Source organism: Haliaeetus leucocephalus, unplaced genomic scaffold (genome assembly GCF_000737465.1).
Source record: "Haliaeetus leucocephalus isolate CR32 unplaced genomic scaffold, Haliaeetus_leucocephalus-4.0 Scaffold1014, whole genome shotgun sequence".
NCBI lineage: Eukaryota > Metazoa > Chordata > Aves > Accipitriformes > Accipitridae > Haliaeetus > Haliaeetus leucocephalus.
In genome coordinates this window covers 2,539,836-2,560,765 of record NW_010973450.1, presented here as the reverse complement: position 1 = coordinate 2,560,765, position 20,930 = coordinate 2,539,836, and the positions used below count along the sequence as shown (strand labels likewise).

Here is a 20,930-nt window from a genome sequence, read left to right as displayed (position 1 = left end):
TCCGTGGCCGCTACCCAACCTCCCGTCCCTGCCGGACCTCTCCCGAGGGAACTCGGGCCCGAGGAGGATGCTCTTTTCGTGACTGTCAGGACAGACCACACTCACCGCTGACCCGCTGCGGATTTGCTGGTGAACCTGCTAGAACGGGGGTTATAGCAAAACGAGCCTGCTTGCTTAAGTCATTACCGTAGATATCCCCCAAATATATGACGTGATACAGGTCATAACAAAGCGCAGGACGGACTTAATACAAGGAACCCAATTAAGGCTCGCGCCGCAGCCTTTAACCAAGGAGCTCCTTATTGCACGTAATCATACAGGGAGCCCAAATACGGCAATTAAGTAGTACGCGAGACTAGAGACGGATGAGGAGGTACTAATCGGATGCTACACCACCTGCATATTAAATGAGCAAGCTTAACACAGCAGGAGGAAATAACAGAATACCCTAGCTCCGTACGGGCCCTGCAGAGAATGGCACTGCTGCAGCACATTTCGCCATAACGAGACTCTTTTCCACAATGCAAAGTGATTCATTTAACAAAATAAATGTTCTTCATGTTTTCCTTATTTAGGACATCGATGGTGTTGGGCCTAAGTACCATCTGGAATTGGTGTTAGAAGACATCGTTGACCAAGTGAGTTTAGATTTATTTAATAAATACAGTGTGTGGGCAGAAATTGGCACTACTGACATGTAATGAAAAGCCAATGCTTTATGCTGCTGATCCTAGCTGAGGCCAACGGACACACCAGTTAATAATACTTGGTATCGTGTTTCAGATTTTTCTCTACTGCAAATCGGGAGGAAAAAAAAAAAAAAAAAAAAAAAGACTTAACTTTACCAAAAGGGAACTCCCATTTTTTACACCATAAAAGCCCCAAACATCTGGTACCTACCACTGTGACACAAGAAAGTCCTTGAGGGATGACAAGGACACTTCAGTGTCATTCAATTTCAGATTGAAGCTACTTGAACCCGTTACTCCAACTGAATAGCACAAGTGACATTCTGCATCACAACCACTGCCCTTTCTATCACTGCAGAAAGAAAACTGCCTTTATAGTATAGTCACGGAAATACTATGAATTTAACCTTGTCTTAAATAATCACAAATCTCTGTGGGGCCAGACTCAGAGAAAACAGCAACTACCTAAAAAAAACCCCTACATTTTAGAAGTACAAATTACCAATATTTGTATTTAATGAAATATTAATACACATAATTAACTCTGTAACAGGACAGTACTGTTAACTGCACTGCTGAGGTTCTTTACCATCTGGGCAACAAAAACATTGCTCCAGATGTGCAATTCACAATTGAAGGAGAACTTAAGAACACAGATGAAGCAGATAACATATTCTACAGTCAAATCAAGAGCCTGGAAAAAGAGCTTGTGGCAGAAAACATACCAGGTACAAAGAAGGGGTTTGGGCGAGAAGGAGGTTTTTCAGACAATGTCCTCCACGGCCAGAAGCAAACCTGAGCTCAGCTGGTGGTGGTCCACGATCCATATGGGAGCCCCGACTATAGAAGCCAGGAGCGAGGGGGATCAGGCCATTAGCCCTACTCTGAACACATGCTGCTTCACTTTCTCTTATTCGGGGTGGTGTGTCAATCACAACACTACTAAATTCTTTCATCATTTCTGAAATCCAGAACCGATACGTGATTTGCATGTGACTATTCTTGAAAACCACCTGCTACTGTTACCTCTCCCTTTACGAGCATCCTGCTCACTGTTGGTGGCTGTCCTTTGCATAGTACATCAGACACCCCAGCTGTAGTATTGGGGTCTGCTCTTACTTTAGGGCATCCCCTGCCTTTACAGAATGTATGTTAAGAGAAAGAATTGGGAAGAAAACACAGTGGTGATATAGCAGCTCTTCCAAGATTATATGGAAGATCTGTGACACAGCAAGGAACGTAAGGAAGTGACTTTAGCACCAAACCCTACTATTAGGTGATAAGGTTCTGTTAATGGCTGCAGCTCCATGAATCTTAGCTTAATGTATATTTTTCATTTTGTTTGCCAGACAGCCATGGCCACGTGTCCCCAGAAATGGAGCCCATCCGCCTGCTAGCATGGGTTGCCTCTGGCTATGTGATGTGGCAGAACTCAACTGAAAACACTAAGTTCCAATTTGCCCAAATTAAACATGTGAAGCAAGTGGTAAGTTACCATCAATGCCTTGCAAGAAAAATAGCATTTAAGAGCTAAGCAGTTGTGGCATGTACTAGAGTACAGCTGAAGCTAAGTTCTTAAGAAACCTCAACTGTGTCTGAACTTCTTGGTCCGGTTAGTTTTTAAGCCAATGTTTAGTATTGTTCCACCTACCCCTTTCCCATTCCTCTAGCAAATCATGAAGGCTTTCACTGATGGCTTGAGCGTTTATTTAGATCACTCCTTCTCTTCATAAATTTTGTTTACAGAAGCTGTGTCTTCCTGGCAAGAGCAGTATTCTACCCTTACTTAGTTAAGAAAATGGACTCTTCCACCTGGAGGTCATCATGTTGATTACGGTTTTATATTACTTCCCTGCCTTTCATCTGTAATGTAGGCCCAGCTGACAGTATTCTTGCATCTGCATAACATGCATTGGAATACTGTCCTTCATCTCTCCATCTACACCATGATCTAGCAATCAGTCACAGTAATACTGCTTGACATCCCTGCGATAGCCATGTCTAGGCAAATAGCAATGGGCTGCACCTCAAATTCAATAAAACACAATCTACATTGCTTTTGTTCGCAGTATTGCGGTCTCCATCCATTTGCTAGTTCACCTCAAAATGCTAATTAAGAAAGAAAATATTGATCTAATTCCACTCTCGTTACTAGCTTTTTTTATTTTGTTCTTCCCAAACTTACTTTTACTAATTTTTAATTATTTGGGGGGGATGGAGGGGAGAAGACCTAAAATTAATTTTTAGTTGAGCTCTTAGACTTACATTAGCATGATGAGCATCAATTAAGTTTATGATAAGAAAATTGAATTCAGGAAGATGCGTCACAAGACAGAAAGGGAATGGAATACTTCAGGACAAAATATTTTCTATTTTCACTTACTTCTGAGTGGTTACAAGTGATGTGTTTATCTTGAGCAGATCTGGATCTGCCCTAAGCTAAGAAATAAAAATGACTGGCAAATCTCACTATAGCTATTCAAATTAATTGAGTCATTAGCTACCACAATCAACAGGCCTTGCAGATTTCTTGCCTGGAACAGGCTTAAACTGATAAAGCAACTTGCTTTCAGAAAAGTTTTTATCAGAGCAAAATTTTTGATTTTGCTTTTAAATTAATAGAACTCTATAGATTCTCCCAGTTTTTCTCTGTTCTATTTGGAGAAAATGTCCTGTGAGTTAGGAATAACTCCTACAGGGATGGTCAACTTTAAATTCAAGGAAATTTAGTGTGTAAGCTAGGATAAAGAAGCAGGACTTTGTGTTTAGAAAACCCAATATATCAGGAGTCTTCAGAACAGGCTTTCAGAGGCCGAATGTTTTGGCACTCAGAACAGCCAGTGAATTCCCATGAAGTTCTGGGTATGAAGGAAAGGCAGAAACTTATTCTTGGAGCGTGATTTGTTAACATTTTGCTCCCTCTGATGGCTATCTGAAAGCAGTTCACAGACGCTGCAGGGCTGTGCACAAGCAAGATTTTAAAACCCTCTTTTAACAAACCAGATGAATTTAAGGACAAGGCAGACGGAATAGTATTAAATTAAACCAGCTGTCATCTCTCTCCAGTAATTTTGATCCTCTTCCCTGAAGAATAGGTATGTAAAGAGTATGTTCCAAAGGCCAGTGGGTATTCTGTCACACAATCACTGATAACTTGTTATCCACTGTAAGGCCTCTGGAGTTCCCTCCAAGTCTTATCCTACTGACAATTTTATTTAGGATTATTTGGGCTAAATTGACACTTTATAGAACCAGGTGTTCCCTTCCCAAATGAGTTCCTGAGGTTGAGATATATCTAGCTTCTCTAAGGGAGGAATTAGCATGGTTTTAAGTTTCACAGTCTCTCACATGTAATTTTGGAGTTCACAGAAATACAACAGTATCGTTTTGTTATAGTGACTAAGCTCCATCCGCTTTATTTGTTAACACGAGCTGCCAGTTTTATCCAAAATATATCAGAGAGTTTTTATGCTAATTAAAGAAAACTGATTCACTACTTTCAAGGTGGGGGGAAGCCACAAATTCAACCCTTTTCATCTTGTCTTTCCAGAAAAGAAGTGATGAATATCTTGAATTTGACTACATGATTCTACTTCATGAAATGGTGTCCCAGGTAAAGTCTTTATTTCTAAAAAGCCTTTTTTTGTTTTAAGACTGCCAACTGTGTAACCTCCAATTCAGACACGCAGATAGTGGGGCGGTTGCAGATCTGATGCCTGCAGGCCACTTAGCAAACAGGGTGAGATTAGGGCAACGATCACTGTCGGTCTCAGCGTTACCGGCTTCTGCCCCCTATGCAGGCAGGAGACAACAGGTCTCCAACTTGTGTCAGCAGACAGTAATTTTCAGCTATTTCTGGGCCCTTCTTGGGAACAGCAGAGGTTTAATATACTGGTCATTCACACAGCTTTCTCCTCTCGGGAGATACTATTGCTAAACAGGCTAGGGATAAAGAGAAGAAGCAGCTGCCAGCATCCTGGACTGCTTAGCTGCATTCCAGCTGGAGCTGTAGAGTGCTTCTACGCTAGAGGACAGCAGTGGTGGACCAGTAGACAGAGTAGCTCTCAGAAGAAAGCACCAGAAACTTTGGTTCCCAGAACAGTATTTACATTCTATGTTATTCTCCATCCTAATTTTGCGATCTGAGCAAGTGTTTTCATAAGAAAAATGCAGAAATTTTGAAAGATAAGTTCTCGATTGTGCAACCTCCTTTAATAAATCATCCAAGGAAAACAATCAGGAGATCTCACTCCCACTTCTAGCTTCACTGCCTCCTTACCCCACTGCACTCTCAGGTAAGTTGGGGCATCTGTAGTGTTTTTAGTTCCTAAGTTTTCTATGAAGAAAAACTCATGAGAAGTAGTAGCTAACAATTGCAGAACAAAAGCATAGGTTCTTCATTGTGCTTGGTTTGGTGAAGGGCAGGTATCCCAAAATATCAACAGCACTAACAGTAAGAGGGGTAATCCAACACAGACATGCCTGAGCTGCAAAACTTGCCTAGATAAAGAAAAACGTAGTTGCCGCAGCATGGAGTACAACACAGGCTGAAAAAAGCTTGCAGGAGAACTTCAGATATTTGGACAGGTCACAGGACTGCACGTTACAGTGCCTACCCTGCGCTGTTACTGGTGCTTGATCAGCCTACTTATAATGAGCCCAGGTATGGCTGTGTTACAGTAGTCAACTCCCGTTCAGTATTGTTCAAAGAACATACCTTCTCACTTTCTACAGGAGATCATTCCCTGGCAAATGACAGTTCTCTGGCACCCACAGCATGGCATTCAAGTAACACAGGACAGCCGTCAGCCAAAACATGCATCGGAATAACAGACCACCTCATACCGCAGGGGAAGAAGCTCAAATGCTACAATAAGCATTTGAAGGGAGGGCAGATAAGTTATGAGGGTGGATATGCAATCAAGGTACGAAGAAAAAAAGTCCTTCCTCAATTAAACTTTTCCTGTACATTGTGCTTTTATCTGATAATCCAAAAGGCACTTTCTCTGCTACATAATCAAATTCTGCATCAAAGTAAATTAAAAAACCTCTGTTGCCAGAAAGAATACTTACGACACAGGTGCGGAGATGTTCTCCCTGAAGGCAACTTTTGGCTTTCCCATGGTGCAAGGGCAACCGTATTCCCTTTCCATTCGCTGCAGGAAAAAAAAGCAGAATGAAATACAGAGTTGTTCCATTGGAACAATACATTGGAAATTATTTTATTTACAGATCTTTCTGAAATTAGAAACTTAATCAGGGTTAACCAGTTTTTTCGTCTGGGGTTGGATTGATTTTTGGGGTCTTGGTGTTTTTTTTTTTTTTTCCAATGTTACGAATTATTCACTGTCAACCTGCAGTCATCCTTGTGCAGGGGCTATAGCTTTAGATACAGGAAAAGGGAACAGCATTAATTATTTTACTCAAATTTAAGTTTTCCAAGACAAAAGCCATCTTTTCTTCATTCTGTCAACAATTCAGATACATCGATTGTGTTAGACTCAAATAAAGTATGGACATCGTCTTGAAAGAAACAAATAAATCACTAAGCAACTATTCCCTCCTGCCTGCATCATCTCTTATTATAGAATATTTCTGTGTCCTGTAGGAAATCGCTAACGGTAAAAATTTTTATAAGCAAAGGCTGCTAAAGCAAAGCGTAGTGCTTAATACAGCATTTTTTATGGATTTGAACCAAAAAGTAAAAATATTCCAGGCAGAAATGTCATTTAAATAGTTTACAACCCTCAAAATAGAACCACTGGAGAGAGAGATTCTTCAAAAGTTGACTAAGAAGTTAAACTCTTCCCTAAGCAGCTAGTATTGTTCACATTAATGCCACAGTGCTTTCTGTGGGGAAGGTCTCAAAACAGTTGTCACACGATAACCCTGATTTAGACTAAAGCAAGTGGAATTGTGCACCTCCAAACATCCTGTAAACGTGATGTCAGCTTAGGCACCCAATTACAAAATCAGGCCCCTAAAGGTTGGCATCAGTTAGCCCCTCTGCAGATAGTTTTTGGTACAGCAATGCAATGTCTTGGGCAGAAAGGAAGGAGAATTCTTGGTTGGGAAAACAATCAAAACCAGAGTCTGTGGAATGTGCTTTCCAAATTACCTGGGCATAGATTTCCAAGTGCAGTTCCCCCATTCCAGAAACAATGGTCTCTTTGCTCTCATCATCAAAATGGATTCTAAAGGTGGGATCTTCCCTTGTAAAGCGGTTCAGGCCTTTTGAAAACTTATCAAAGTCATTCTGAAAAACAATTACACACACACAAGAAAACATGAACATCCAGAAGTCACACAACAAAAAGGCCTCAAATTCTTCTATCAACTGCTTAGCGCTTCTACTCTCATGAGGTTATTTTCTGAAACACAGCCATAAATTTATAACTGTATTTATCCCTCCAGTTACTTCATGTCCATGTTTACCCAGGTCAAAGACATGCATCTTCTTTATGGCTAAGTGATACCATCTAACGCAATTCACATGCTGAGTTATCTGAACGACATCTTCTTACGTACTTTGAGGATTTTATTACGCTGCTCATTTTAGTCTCTGGTTCCACATCTAATGGCTAACCTGCATAAAAATTATAAAAGCAGCAGAGGAAAGATAACTCAGAAAAAGGTTGATTCATAGGCTCCTACCTTGTTGGAAGGCTTCATAGCTACTGAAATGACAGGATCGGGGATGTGAATTGATTCCTGCAACGACCATAAAGGAAGAGATCATACAGTCGAGTTCCACTACACCTGGTGATGTAATTTCTCCAGAAAAGTTTGGTCACAAGAATTCAGGGTTACAAACAGGGATGACTGTTTTACTTATCTAGCTCATATGTATTATCATAGCATAACAAAATTTTTAACTCTCCTGAGGATTACTACAAGGCTGTAACGCAATGCGTGCCATACTGCCAGCCACAGTATTTCTAACACCGTTTCCTAGATTTAAGATAATCTGGTTTCACACTAGTTAGAAGACTCTGCTTCCTATCAGATTTTGTAAATATATATATATATCTGTAAAAATAAAACTGATGCATTTAAATAAATTTACAAATACATAGCTTAATAGTTTTGAGTAACAGCATCCACTTCGAACAGCCCAGAACAGTTTGCTAACACTGAAGTAGTATTTGATGTCAAGCATAGTAAACAGGTATGTATCTCTCTTGCACACAGCATACTTCTATATATTCAGGCTTCTTAAGGTATAAGAAATAACCACAAAAAATATTTGTGGTTGTGTATACATCAAAAAATATTTATATTGAACAAATGATTACAAACTTTCACAACAAAATCCTGGTGAATTGCAATGCATGAGGCATACAGATCAAAAGGGGTACTCACCATGGAAATGTCAGTACTGGTTTTATCAGTGAACGTGTCCCCACTAGCACAATCAATTCCAAACAGCGCACATATGTCTCCCGCGTAAACTTCATTTACATCCTTAAGAAAGAAAAGTTTACTATTTAGATAACACTGAAAGATATATTACAAACTACACCTGGTTTTAAGAAGATATATAAATACTGTGTTTAAAAGCTTGAAGTTAAGCTCCTTTGAAAATTCCAGCTTTGATAAAATCCTCTGTAAATCTTCTCTCTCTTTATTGAAAGCACAAAAAGGAGACCTGAGCTTGGATGCGAATTTGTTCTAGTTTAAGGATGCGAACACACTATGTTTTAGGCAATCCTGACCCAGCTATAGAGTTCAGGAATTTTAAACAGGAAAGGGTAGGATTTGCAGCAGCTTGAGAATCAATTTTTAGTTCAAGAATTGTATTCAGTGATCACATGGAAGAAAACTTGTGTATTTTGCTAGTCCTATTTCCCCTCTCCCAGAAGTACAGAATATGGGGATAATACCACAGCTGGCTTGCTTTAGCTATCACCTCAAAGCCATTTTATAGTGCTTCTTGGGCAAAGATTCTTCCACTTCAGTGGAAACAATACATTAGAGACCAGTTCCAGTTTCTTGTAGAGCTCTAGTAAGTGCTACAGACAACTATCAATTAACAACAACAAAAGCAGAAATTTGACATATTGCATTGTTCAGAGATCACTGGAAAGTGAGAAGCTTGTTTAGTAAAAGTGGCTCAAAAGGCAATCTGTGTGGATTGTACCTCTCACACTCACCTCCATGTTGTCTGAATGCATACGGACAAGTCTTTGCACACGCACTCTCTTCCCAGTCCTAGTGTTATATATATAATCAGATTTCTTCAGCATCCCCTGATAAACTCGAATATAAGTTAATTGCCCAAAACGGCCAGCCTGGAATGAAAATTCATTAAAAATCAGATATAATCATTCTGGGAGTCAAGACCACTACTATTCAAAGCATCATTTGCACTAACTGACTAAATGTTTCTGTTTTGATTTTACACACTAGACACGTAAATGAAACTTTTATTAACATAGTCTCAGCTTTCACTTGGCTCTGGAATAGAATCTGGCATCTCCTGGCAATTTTCTTTACTTCACCAATTTTACCACTCCTAAACTTTCCCAACAGAGGCATACATTAACTAGCAATTTGGCCAGCCACTTTCCATATGAAATCTGAACTGCTACTCTCTAGGTAGCAAAAAACTTGTTTGGTTAAGACTTTGTACTTTTTCCTCTCCAACTCTCTCGTGTTCCATTGTTTTCAACTTCAAACGAAACCAGGATTTTTCTCTGAAAGCATTTGAAATAAGCCCATAACCCCCCCAAATGTTCAGGTTTTAACTAAGAAAATCATGAAGTATTTGAGGCACATAGCCCATTTTAAAACTTCCAAATTGGCAGTGTTTGATACATTTGTGGATTTATGGTGGAAACCAGTTTTTTAAAAGAAGTTAAATTTAAATTTAATTTAAACATAAACTTATTTTAAAATTTGTTCTACATAAGTTTTGGCAGTACCATCTATTTGGACTCGCTCTATTTTCTCTCAAATCTGGAAACCTTCCTTTCTTCTTCACAGTGAACACAATGTGAGTACAACTTTTGCCCCGCAGAGGTCAGATACTGGTAGCGTGGGAAACTTGCAAGCAATTGAATAAAGTCAGCTAAATAATGTCCTGGGCATCCATTCTCTAGAAACTTTCTGCTTAGCTTTACCATATACACAGCGACCAAGTAAAAAAGCCATCACATGCACAAAGAGAGAGACTGAAAATACAGAGCTTTAAATATGTGCTTTTCCCCCCAAAACAAAAGGCACTTCCCAGGCATTAATGACAAGCCACCAATAGCTCAGTGCAAGGAAGACTTGCGTACACCACAAACTCTTGCAGAAAATGCCCTGCTTCTCTACTGGTTTTGCTGCATCAGAAAGGAAAACAGTAACAGCTTACCTCCAGTTTAAAAGCAAGGCCTATAAAAGGCTGGGAATCATCTCGAGCAGAGTTCAATAGGAACTTGGTTTTGTCCTCAGACTCCCTTAAAAACAGGGATGGAGAGGGAGTTTATGTTATGAATCAAACATGGCAGCCTCCTCTAAACATAAGCCGAACCTCAGAAAGTCCCAAGGGCCTTCAGTTTCCTGTTTGTAACTGAGACTTAAAAATGCTCACATACGTAGCTCCCATGTGCTCAGAAAGTACCTCAGAGAAACTGCAGCAGATCCCCAAAAGGTCGAAACTATGACAAATATCACTAGTCCTTCATATCATCCAACTATTTTGCCATGAAAGCAATTAATCATACACTCAGACACAACTCATGAGCAAGTCCAGTTTTAGAGTGAAGAAAGAAACATCACACTATGCTCTGACAATGCTCATGAGCCATGTGAGAAGTTTTAGTCCATCGTAGTAGGCAGATCTTAGAGGCAGGGAGAGGCACAACAGCAGTGAGGACTCAAAAGAGTCAGGTAACCCCTGGGAGAAAAAGTCATAAACTCTATTTATTAGCATCATTTCTATTTAGCTATCATTATATTGTCTGAACAACTCAAACACATTAAGCGTGTTATGACCACCCCTAAGCCATGACTGGAATGTTAAAGGCTATTTACTGGCTCTAATGTTGGGTTTCATGCTTCTTAACTGTGAAAGCACATCAACAAACACGTCCAAAGAATAAAATGTTGTTTATACATTTCAGATATGTTCTCTCCTCTACTGTAGGCATGGTTTTAAGGGTTGCTGTTAATTTCTAAGAAATTATCTCATCAGATATTAGATTTGAAAAATTACTATTTAATGTGTGTTAAAAATACCATAACCCTCAAATGAGAGAGGAGCTTTCTTAGTTTTGGAAGTTTGTGCAAAATTATTTAATATGAATGGTAAATGATCATATATTTTGTTAGTAATATTTCCTGCTACATATTACACTGCTTTGAAACCCAATTTCAAGACCACTCCTTATGCTCATGAATATACTTACCCCTGGTTAATAATAGCATAGTTCTCAACCTCTGAAGGATTCGGGAGGTATTCCAGGACGGCATCCAGCAACGGCTGTACTCCTTTGTTCTTTAAAGCACTTCCCACAAGCACTGGGGTAAAGGACTTCTTCAGTGTTGCTCTTCTGATTGCAAGCTGAAAAATATCCGTGCATTACTCTCCTCCTGCAACAACTTCAGGAGTCTGACACAGTACCAACCAGGCAGCAGTCTAGATTCTCTCTCTCTCTCTTTGCTGGTCATCTCTACTGGAGTAAAGTAGCTGCTCCCACACAGTCTCCTGTACAACCCCCTGCACATAAAACTTACTCACCAGAATTCTAGAAGCGTGAGGGGTTTTTTCTCCCCTTATCTTAAATTCAACTTAAAAATGAAAATGCCCAAGATAAATATAATGATAACCCCCAAATACTCAGAAAGTTTCTTGATTTCTCAGCTGGTAAAGTCAGGACTCTTCATTTCTGATTTAGATGTCTGTTCCCCCTATTTAGTTATGTTGGGACACAATACACATTTAAATTTGTGGAAGTAAGATGAGATGCTTCAGTATCTTTAAACTACAGAAAACTCTTCTGAAAGAGGAAGTTAGGTAGGGAAGGGATATTTGGCTAAGTGCCATGCTCAATGAATCATCATTTTTTGAAGAATGGTTTAAAAAGTGCAACAGAAGAACCTATTTACATTCATCTACAGACCTGCTGAAGTTGCACCAACTGTCTTGGGAATCTTTCCAGGATGTCCTGGTAAACTAAGAAAGATAAACTAACTGCACAGTAATCTCATGCTTATTCAGTGCCTTTCACTCAAGCATCACACGATGTTACAAAGCACAACTGAGCACCAACAACTTCCGTAACAGTGATCATAGCCATCTTCCATAAAGGTGGACAGAAGCCATCTGCCCCCCTCCTATCCTGCAATTAATTACTGAAGCCGAGATTGCCACCTTGGTCCCACCTCTCCCTGCCACTAGAGGATGCCATCTCCCTACACTTCCAGGCCCTCACTCCAACTGAAAGCAGCTCCTGTCTTCTTTGATAAACTAAAAGAAATTAATTCTCCTTGATAGACCAAGATAGTTAACCACATCATCTAATCTGGGAGTTACCTGGAGTACCCCAAGACAGACAGTTAAGATATCTCCACAATTAACAGAGAGAACAGTAGTTGCTTAAATTTGTTGATGTAATGACTTCACAAAAATAATACAAGGAAAAAATCCTACATCAACAATTCTGCTCATCTAGCCCATGTCTGTTCTCATATACCAGAGCACTGGAAATATGGCTGTACTGATGCCCGGTGTTTTTATTCGGCCACGTGTTTTCAAATGAAGCAACATGACTGCAATTTATCCTCATCAACAACTACCTTGAGGAAAAAAGTAATTTTATTTTCCCATAAAGATTATTGTCACTAAGCGCCCCACTGAGTACCTGGGGCACATCAGTTGAATGTAGCATTAGGGATAGCAGCAAATTAGGTGATGTTTAAGCAGCTGATCTTCAGCAAACATCATATGCTATGACTGTGGCATCCAGGAGTGATACTTAGCATCATTTCCACAAAAAGATTATTTTCAGTGGAAACCTGGCTGCTGGCCACTGAAAGAAAATCCATCTTCAGGGACATATTAGTACAAATTAACCTGCATCTACAACACTATAGCCATTAGAGCTGTAATTAATTGGCTTTCAGAAGTGGGAAGCAGAGGCATGCTGAACAGACAAATTTATCTTGGTAACAGATTTCCCTCCCAGCAGGAGCTATCAAAACCAGCTTCCTGTTAAAAATCTCTCACCTCTTACAGCAACACAGTGTATTCACATCAGTACCACTCCCTCTGCCAGGTGAAGGACAGATCCTTACAGGTCTCTAAAACTGCTATTACATTTCTGTCTTTATCAAAGTGAGAAGGGCTGCTTTGTAACAGGAATAGCTCAGGCTTTGTAAAATAGTATTTAATTACTGGAACAACTAAATGCCTGGTTATCAATAAGATATATATTTGCATGGTACTTTCAAAAAAACCCTTGTGCTTTTGTCTCAAGCCAAGCTGGGATATACAGGTTCTCGCATATTCTTCCTAGAGACATTAATCACCAGTAAGTCACCCGTACAGCCAAACCAATTTAAAAAAAAACAACAAACAAAAACAAACAAACAAAAAACCAAAACCAAAACCCACCTCCAAACCGAAGGTTTGTAGCAAAGTTAAAAGCAAGCAAAATTTAGGGGTCAGGAAAATTCAAATAAATAAACCTTAAGGGGCCTTGCAACACTCATCAGCTCTGAGGGTCTGCCAGTCCTCTATATCCCAACAGATAGAGTGGACAACTTCCAGGAAAGCAAGCACTGCAAGCCATAACAGGGAAAGGGCTACTGCACAGAGGCAACCAGGCACTGCTAATGGGCCAAATACTTAGAACAGGACTTAAATATCAAAGCTATGTTTAAAGTAGCAACCTCAGTGATCACATCTGATCTGAACTCAGCTGGCCTAGCAGGCTCCACTCAGAGTTAACAACTCCTGCTTATAACATATATGTCTCAATTCAGCTTGTCTTCTTCAGCTACCAACTGAAGCACGCAGCTGCAGGCAAAGAAAAGCAAAAGGAGGTAGCAAGTGCCATGTCAGGCAGGCTCCGGGCCCCAGGGAGACTCCGTGCAACACCACTGCTCAAAGACAAGCTGTTCTAGCTCCAAAAGTAGCTCTCTTCGAAAAAGCGGTCTGTCTGCAAGGCTTCTCCCACTGCAATGGGCTCTTCAGACCTCACTTTTTTATTTAATCACATTAAGCAACTGGTCTCCTGTAGCAGTTTCAATTTTTGACTCATTAATAACTATTAACAGCAGGCACTAGAAGATTACCGCTCAAGTTAACTTCCAACACTAGCAAGAGGTGGTGGCTGACAGCAAGATGCATCACACAAATCCTTGCACCGAGCGTGCATTAAGGGCAAAAACCAACCATGCTGAGATCAGGCCTGCAAACCATACAGCCCTCAGTACGGTTCCCTTACGCTACCGTCTGCCAAGACACAAAGCCTCACAGACTGCTGTGTGTCAACAGCTACATGTTGCTGTCTTGAGTTACACACCTACCCCATGGGGCTGTGCGGTAAACGCAAACCAGCTTAGCACTTCTTCTCTAAGGGTACGTGTCCTCAGATTAACTTTACGCTCACGACACAGCAGAAGCAGGTCCACGTGCGGCACAGGCTCTCTTATGCTCATGCCAGGATAGCCAAGCTTTTGCACCTGTCCTGACTAAAGCTAATACCACAGTAACTCAAGAAGCATCATTAGTCAACTACAAACCTTAAAGGGACTGCCATCCCACGTAACAATCCGCTATGGTACGTGTCGATTGCCAAGTCTGACATAAAACAGTCTAAAAGAAGGAATATACGTTAGTCTGCTGTCCAGCCTCCAAGGAACTGCACAAGCAGATCTCACCCTGGAGCGAACAGTAGCAGTACTTGGATAAAGACTGTACAACTGCAGCTGATCTCCCTAGGCCTCCCTACCACCTTTTATTATGTAGACATGTGCTTGAAGAAACAGTGATACCAAACTGTCATGAAAACAAGTAATTTTCAAGTCCATGGCCATCTGATTACTTCTGTGAGCATCCTTTTATGTTGGCACATTTGCCATTTGATATCTGAAGTATTTAATAAAATAAATCACATATCAATTTTTTCCCCTCATTCAAGAAAGGCAATTCTCTTCCTTTTTTTTTGAAAACTGTGTTTTGACCTGGATTCTTTTCCTCTGGAGTCTCCAAGTAAAGTCATTGCAGTTCCCTTCTAGTGTACTGCTCTTTTCACTTCGAATATAATCAGTGCAAATAAAAAACAAGGCAGGATTTCCCAGGCACAAAGATGACTTACAGCATGTCAACAACTGACTTGCTGTGGGACACGAAGCAAGTCATAGCCATCAAGCTGTAACATGGGCAAGGCAACAGAATGACAAAAATGACTAGGTGAACCTTTCAGCCATGTGCTAGTCCCTAAAGGGCACACACAAGCTCAGTCTTTCCAATGCAAATCAAAAAAACAAATTTGGAATGGGCCCTCAACATGGAGTGAAGTGGGAGTCCACCTGTGGGAGGTGACACTCATACCAGAGAACTCAAGCATACAAAATTTCTTCAAGACTTCAAGAAATTTTTTATTGGGGGGAGGGGGAGAATAGTGACACAAAAAAGTGAGATAACACTGCTACAGGAAGAACCACCACAATAAAGTTACCTTTAACTCAGCTGCTGTAGGAATCTTTTCTTCCAAAAACAGCTCCCCAAGTTGATCATCCGAGTTAGCAACACATTCGATCAATTCCCGACGTCTTTCTGCAGCCTCAGCTCTAAATTCAGCTGGAATTTCATCATACCGAAGAGTCTGGCTACACATACATAAATAACATAACCACTCTAAAGGAGTACCACATGAATCAACCTTTCAATCACTAATCATTGTTGTGACCAGCCCGACCAAGAAAAATTCACCGTTGACATGGATATTGAGGGGAAAAAAAAACCCACATGAAAACATCAACATGCTTGAGCAGGAGAGGGTTTCTTCCCACTCTTAGTAGGAGCTTGCAAGGATGCGGGATAACCTGTTCAACAACCTCACCCACATCTTATCTTCACCCCAGTAAGCTCACGCCAAACATCAGTTCCCGTTATGAAGCAAGTCTCTTATTTCTCAGGGTGGCAAGTGTGGCTACCACCTCTCCGCACTACTGCGGTTAGCAAACAATTCATGCTGCAGCTACCCATCACTAAACCTGACCCTGCAGAATCATTTTGCTGTAACTTGGAGAGCTGAAGGGTGATACCTCAGCCCTAGAACAAGCCACATCCCTAACTTTCCAAATAGCAGGCTTTTTCATCTCCGAAGAGAAACTATAGGTAGTTCCTCATACAAAGACTAGCTCCAGCTAAGAAACATGCAAGTTTCAAAACTTACCCAAGTGCGCCATCAAAATATATAGCTTTTTCTTCAATAAGATCTATAATTCCTTTAAAGTTTCCCTCCAGCCCAATTGGAATCTGAACAAAAGCTGCATTGTGTTTTAACTTGGATCTGAAAAAGAGAGCAAATATAAATTAGTTCAAGAAAAAAGTTGTTTCTATATATGTGCTCCAGATGGTCTTTGAACAACATCCCACTCCTACAAAATCACCATCTTTTGTTCTTTGGACAGTGCCAAAAATCTACCAATACTGATGAAAAATGCCTAGTTGCATTTTAACCTGAGTGATTGCCAGCCCTCTATATCCCAACAGCTACAGTGAGCAACTTTCATGGGAAAGAAGGCAGTGCAAACTGGCTTCAGATTAATTACTTGATTATGCGAGTTGCTTCTCCCTTAATGTGTATTAATGCATGTATCTCACACATCAGATCAGGCACAGAAAGACTGCAGGTAAGGAGCAAGCAGGACTTCTGGTATCCAAACTAGAAAATGTCCAACCCTATGTCATTTTCCTGCTGTAAGCTACAGCACATTTCCTACCAGGACCTAGGAAAAATTAAAACGCTGTTCTCAAAGTGGCTCCAAATATAGTTCCATCAACAAAATAAATACCAAAACCCCAATTCTTGGTCACTGCAAGCCTGGGCTGACATTAACATTTGTTTTTCGTGATAAAATGGACACTTGCTATAGGTCAGATTAAGATTTAACCTCAAGTCAGGTATTATCCTCCAAAACTGCAACTACAGACCCCATGAGAGAATGCTTTTCAACATTCTTAGTATTAACCTGCTATGTGAATAGTTCAGAATTATCTCACAAATAATTTAAAATGATAAATACCTCAATTGTTGTACTGCTCTGGTTGGACTAGAGCCCAGTCTGTCCAGTTTATTGATGAATGTTAAAAATGGCACACTATAACGTTTCATTTGCCTGTTCACAGTTATTGTCTGGCACTGAACTCCTCCAACAGCACAGAGAACCAGAATAGCTCCATCAAGAACTCTCAAAGATCTCTCCACTTCAATTGTGAAGTCCACATGTCCTGAATAACAAACGCCCCAGTTATTCACAGATGACAAAAGGTAATGAGAAATTGTTTTCTCATACACGCAGAAAAAAGCAACAACCAACAGAATCAGTCTCCAGCTATACAGAAAGAGCCACATTAGCTCAACTTAAGTGATTAACAAACAAGAAGACGGCACCGTGTCCTTTGTATACACGAAGGAACAGCAATCGTAATGTGTTCAGAACTGTTGTTACCTGGCGTGTCTATGATGTTGATGTTGGTGTCTTTCCACATGGTGTATGTTGCTGCAGACTGAATTGTGATTCCACGCTGTCGTTCTAGCTCCATTGAATCCATGACAGCCCCAACTCCATCCTTACCTCTCACCTTAGGAGAAAATAAAAAGAAAAAAATTTAGTCCAAGGGAGTTTACTAAGAATTTTGCATGTGCAGGAGTGATGCTTTACATACTGAGCATCATCTTTCATGCAGTGAAGAACAGCAGACATGGCAGAATCACTTATAATCTTTGGACTACAAGCAAGTTTGATTTTTTTGCAGCTGCACCTGCAAGTTTAATGTATTTTGCTCTCCTGAGGATCATTCCTGAAAAAGGTTATCAGAAATCTGCTAGAAATTATGCTTCACTGTGAATTTAACAAGATAACATACCCAAAGCTAAAAATTACATCCCTGTGTTCTCTGTTTCTCACAGTCATCTTTGAGTACATCAAAAGAAACATGTATCTTCCATGTATGTTTACCATGGAGATGGTAAGGGAGCAGTAAGTCTTTAAATAAGATTTGAAGTGTTCTGAAAGAGGGAGAACACTGCAGTGAAGGAGGAATTACTTTCTATCCCTTTGACCTCCACTTATTTTTAAAGGGGTATCAGGGAAACCAGCAGATTTTTAGGATTCCCTCTCCAGCTTGACCAGAAGAGCCGCGCTGGGCCCACCAAGCGTAGCTCCCTCACCCCACGCATTACACCGTGCAAATGAACAAGTCCCAGCAACGTTTCAATGGCACCCAGCATGCTCAGCCCACGAAGAGCAGCTCTTTTCCGGAACCCTCTGAAAACCCGACCTCGTGCATTTGTGCTATCCTGCCCGTATAGAAGAGGATTCGCTCCGTTAACGTCGTCTTCCCCGAGTCGATGTGGGCCGAGATCCCAATGTTGCGGATCCTCTCATTGGGAAGCACTCCTGAAGAACAATGCCTGCAGGAGTTCAGGAGAAACTGAAAGGCAAGAGAAAATTGCCGTTTTAGTTAGGAACAGATCAAACGCGGCTCAGTGTGCTGACAACGTCCAGTCAGTCAGCTTTTCTGCGGCAAATGGGTCATTTATAGCAAAACGCCCTTTTCCAAGCACCCACCGGGTCACGTCAAAGCTTTCCGCTGCACTCGAAGAACGTAGGCAATCCCTCCGGGCTAAGTCCGGCTTTGCCAGCCCCGCTTTTCAAACCCCGCCGTTATGTTCCCACTCTACCCTTTTTCTCCTCCTACTCCTTTGACCGAGCGGCTGCACGTTTTCCTGCAGCTGACGGGGTGCTTTCGGGCGGGCCTGTCCTCTACCCCGCCACCATCCCCTTCTCCTCGGCTCCCCTGCTTCCCGCCCGCCGCCTCAGGAACGGGCAGGGGGGGCCGCATCTCCCGCCCGGACACCCGACATCTTGCGTCCGACCTCCCCGCGGTCAGCTCGGCCCTCACAAGGGCTTCGCCGGGCCCTGACAGGCCGCGTCCCCGCGCCTCCTCCGCAGAGGCTCCCCCCCTTCTCCCCGCCCCCCGCCCCCCCCCACAAAATGCCCGCCGCGGGTTCCCTGCCGCCGCCGCCGTTGCTGCTGTTGTTGCTGCAGGAGCCTCGGCGCCGGTCCGGTCCGCAGAACCCGCAGCATGGCTCCCTCCTGCCGGCCCCGGCCCCGTTGTTTCCGGGGCACCGCGCATGCGGAGCGGGGGAACGGGCCGCCCTCCCCGGGGTCAGCCCGCCGCGGGGCCGGGGGGGAGGCCGCGGTGGTGGTTCTTGGGACGGAGCCCCCTGAGCGTTTTAATTAGCCGCCTTGAGGCAGCGATGAGGATTTTGTGCTGCTGCTGGCAGCGCTTGAAGACGCGGTCATCAGAGCAGTACTGTAACTGCAGAGCAGGATTAGCTGATTTTACAAAAAAAGGCTGGTCTCGAGTGCAGGGGTACCGCTCGCAGGCATGCTCACCCTAATTAGCAGCAACTACAGAGCCGGGCTCCGCGTCAAAAAAAACAACAGTACGGCAGCACTGCATGAAAAAGGAAGGGAAAAAATAATAAAATCTCATGGTACGTAGGAGGATGCTGCGTGGAGCGGAGGCAGCAATCTATAACGCTGTCAGTGTTGGGTTGCAACGGCAAGGAAGGTTCAGTCACGTCGGCGTTGCAGGTACACAGACGGAGCAGCCCCGCTTAGGCCAGGAGGTGAAGTTGATGCCGTTGCTCTGCATAACTTCCCTCTCATAAACACCACTTCTAAAAGAGGAGATTCTCGCATTCAGAATCAGGTAAGAGCATCCATACCGTGGCTGTTAGAAGAGATGGCATACATGGCTCAGGGAAGCTACAGTGTGTACCTATAGTCTCAAATATACAAAAAAAAAAAAAAAATCCCCCACTACTAGGATCGCAGCAGGAACAGTTCCAGAGGAGACTCCAAGAGCAGTTCTGCAGCAGAGAAAGGGCCTGGCCATCACCATAGTCAAGTCCCACCCCCATCCATTCATTTCGGGCAGGCAAACTTTTTTTTTGTGGTAAATGCATGTTTTCCTTCTGGAAACGGAGGGGCATACTTGCCCCCATTGTGTTGCTAGTGGTGTCACATATAAGAATGTTTCAGAGCAGCCCAAAATAAGTAACACACAAGTCATTTTGTGGTGTAGAGTAAGCCAAACAATAACCATAAATAATAAATAACTTTATTAAAGAATTACAGTTTCAGATGCTTCTACATAGAACAGTTTCTTTTGCGTTACATTTTAGAACATTGTTTTGCATAACAAAGTAGTCTGTATCGAATATTAGCCTCTTTCCACTATAATTTTAAAACCATAGTATGTAGTTGTTTCATTGATTACACGTACGTATCATGGTTTTTTATCTCAGTAAAGCATAGACAAAAATCCGACAAAAATGCTATTTTCTGTTAAATAGCAGTGCTTCTCAAATCAAGGATTTCTGAAGTTAAACAGCAGGAAAGTTTTTTGTGTTCTATTACTGGGAGGTTTAAGTGCCATACCTGGAAAATGCCTCCACAGCCTTACATTCTCAATGACGTTTATTGCAAAATGGATGTTGCCTTCAGGGTACGGAAGATCAGGCCCTAGAGTTGTACTCTTACTTTATAAGGAGAGCAAAAGCATCCTTTAGACTTGGGGTTCTGGCAGACATCCTCTGCCAGGCTTGACTGATCCCACGCTGTTTCAGCCTGTCCTTCTGTCAGAGGTTGCTATCCCTGTATCAGGGGTGGCAGAAGTGTACACGTCTGCTCTAGAACACACCCTGCCTATTAAAGTAAACCATCTCTTACCTTGGCTGCTCGTAGAATGGTTCAACAGCACAAACTTATTGCCACTAGTATTTGCTCCAGTAATAGAAAGAGACCACTGCATTAAACAAGCAAAGAAACAATTGTCTTTCCCTTGTCAGAGTTCAACAGAAGTACTTTTGATTACTTTTGCACATTAATAAACATAGAATTAAATAATCTGGGGCATCTGCAGAAAGAAGTGATTTAAAGGCCATTGCCTTTTTAGCCGAACAAGTATTAATCTTACCAAATATATTTTCTTTTATAAATAGTGCC

The 20,930-nt window shown here is 41.7% G+C and overlaps 2 protein-coding genes across 9 annotated transcripts in view; one reads left to right on the top strand and one right to left on the bottom strand.

Moving 5' to 3' along the window:
* Positions 1–19,031, bottom strand: part of GFM1 (G elongation factor, mitochondrial 1) — a 33,831-nt gene extending 14,800 nt beyond the window's left edge. For all 8 annotated transcript variants that reach the window (XR_775476.1, XR_775474.1, XR_775477.1 and 5 more), the window contains exons 1-13: positions 18,933–19,031; positions 18,193–18,348; positions 17,361–17,493; positions 16,935–17,139; positions 16,082–16,198; positions 15,362–15,512; positions 11,084–11,238; positions 10,048–10,132; positions 8,843–8,980; positions 8,052–8,153; positions 7,344–7,400; positions 6,808–6,945; positions 5,763–5,845 (exon numbers count right to left, since the gene is read on the bottom strand). Coding sequence is in view for 3 of the 8 variants with exons in the window: in XM_010584960.1 (XP_010583262.1) it covers positions 5,763–5,845; positions 6,808–6,945; positions 7,344–7,400; positions 8,052–8,153; positions 8,843–8,980; positions 10,048–10,132; positions 11,084–11,238; positions 15,362–15,512; positions 16,082–16,198; positions 16,935–17,139; positions 17,361–17,493; positions 18,193–18,348; positions 18,933–19,001 (1,589 nt within the window). In the remaining 5 variants the exon portion in view is untranslated. The remainder of the gene's footprint in view (positions 1–5,762; positions 5,846–6,807; positions 6,946–7,343; positions 7,401–8,051; positions 8,154–8,842; positions 8,981–10,047; positions 10,133–11,083; positions 11,239–15,361; positions 15,513–16,081; positions 16,199–16,934; positions 17,140–17,360; positions 17,494–18,192; positions 18,349–18,932) is intronic.
* On the top strand, positions 115–5,769 carry LXN (latexin; the record flags this gene model as incomplete). The annotated part of the gene is made up of 6 exons (XM_010584986.1): positions 115–129; positions 576–638; positions 1,243–1,417; positions 2,039–2,175; positions 4,240–4,302; positions 5,424–5,769. Coding segments are annotated over 6 exons (549 nt in total), but the record flags the coding sequence as incomplete, so codon positions are not given.
* Positions 19,032–20,930: the final 1,899 nt, after the last annotated feature.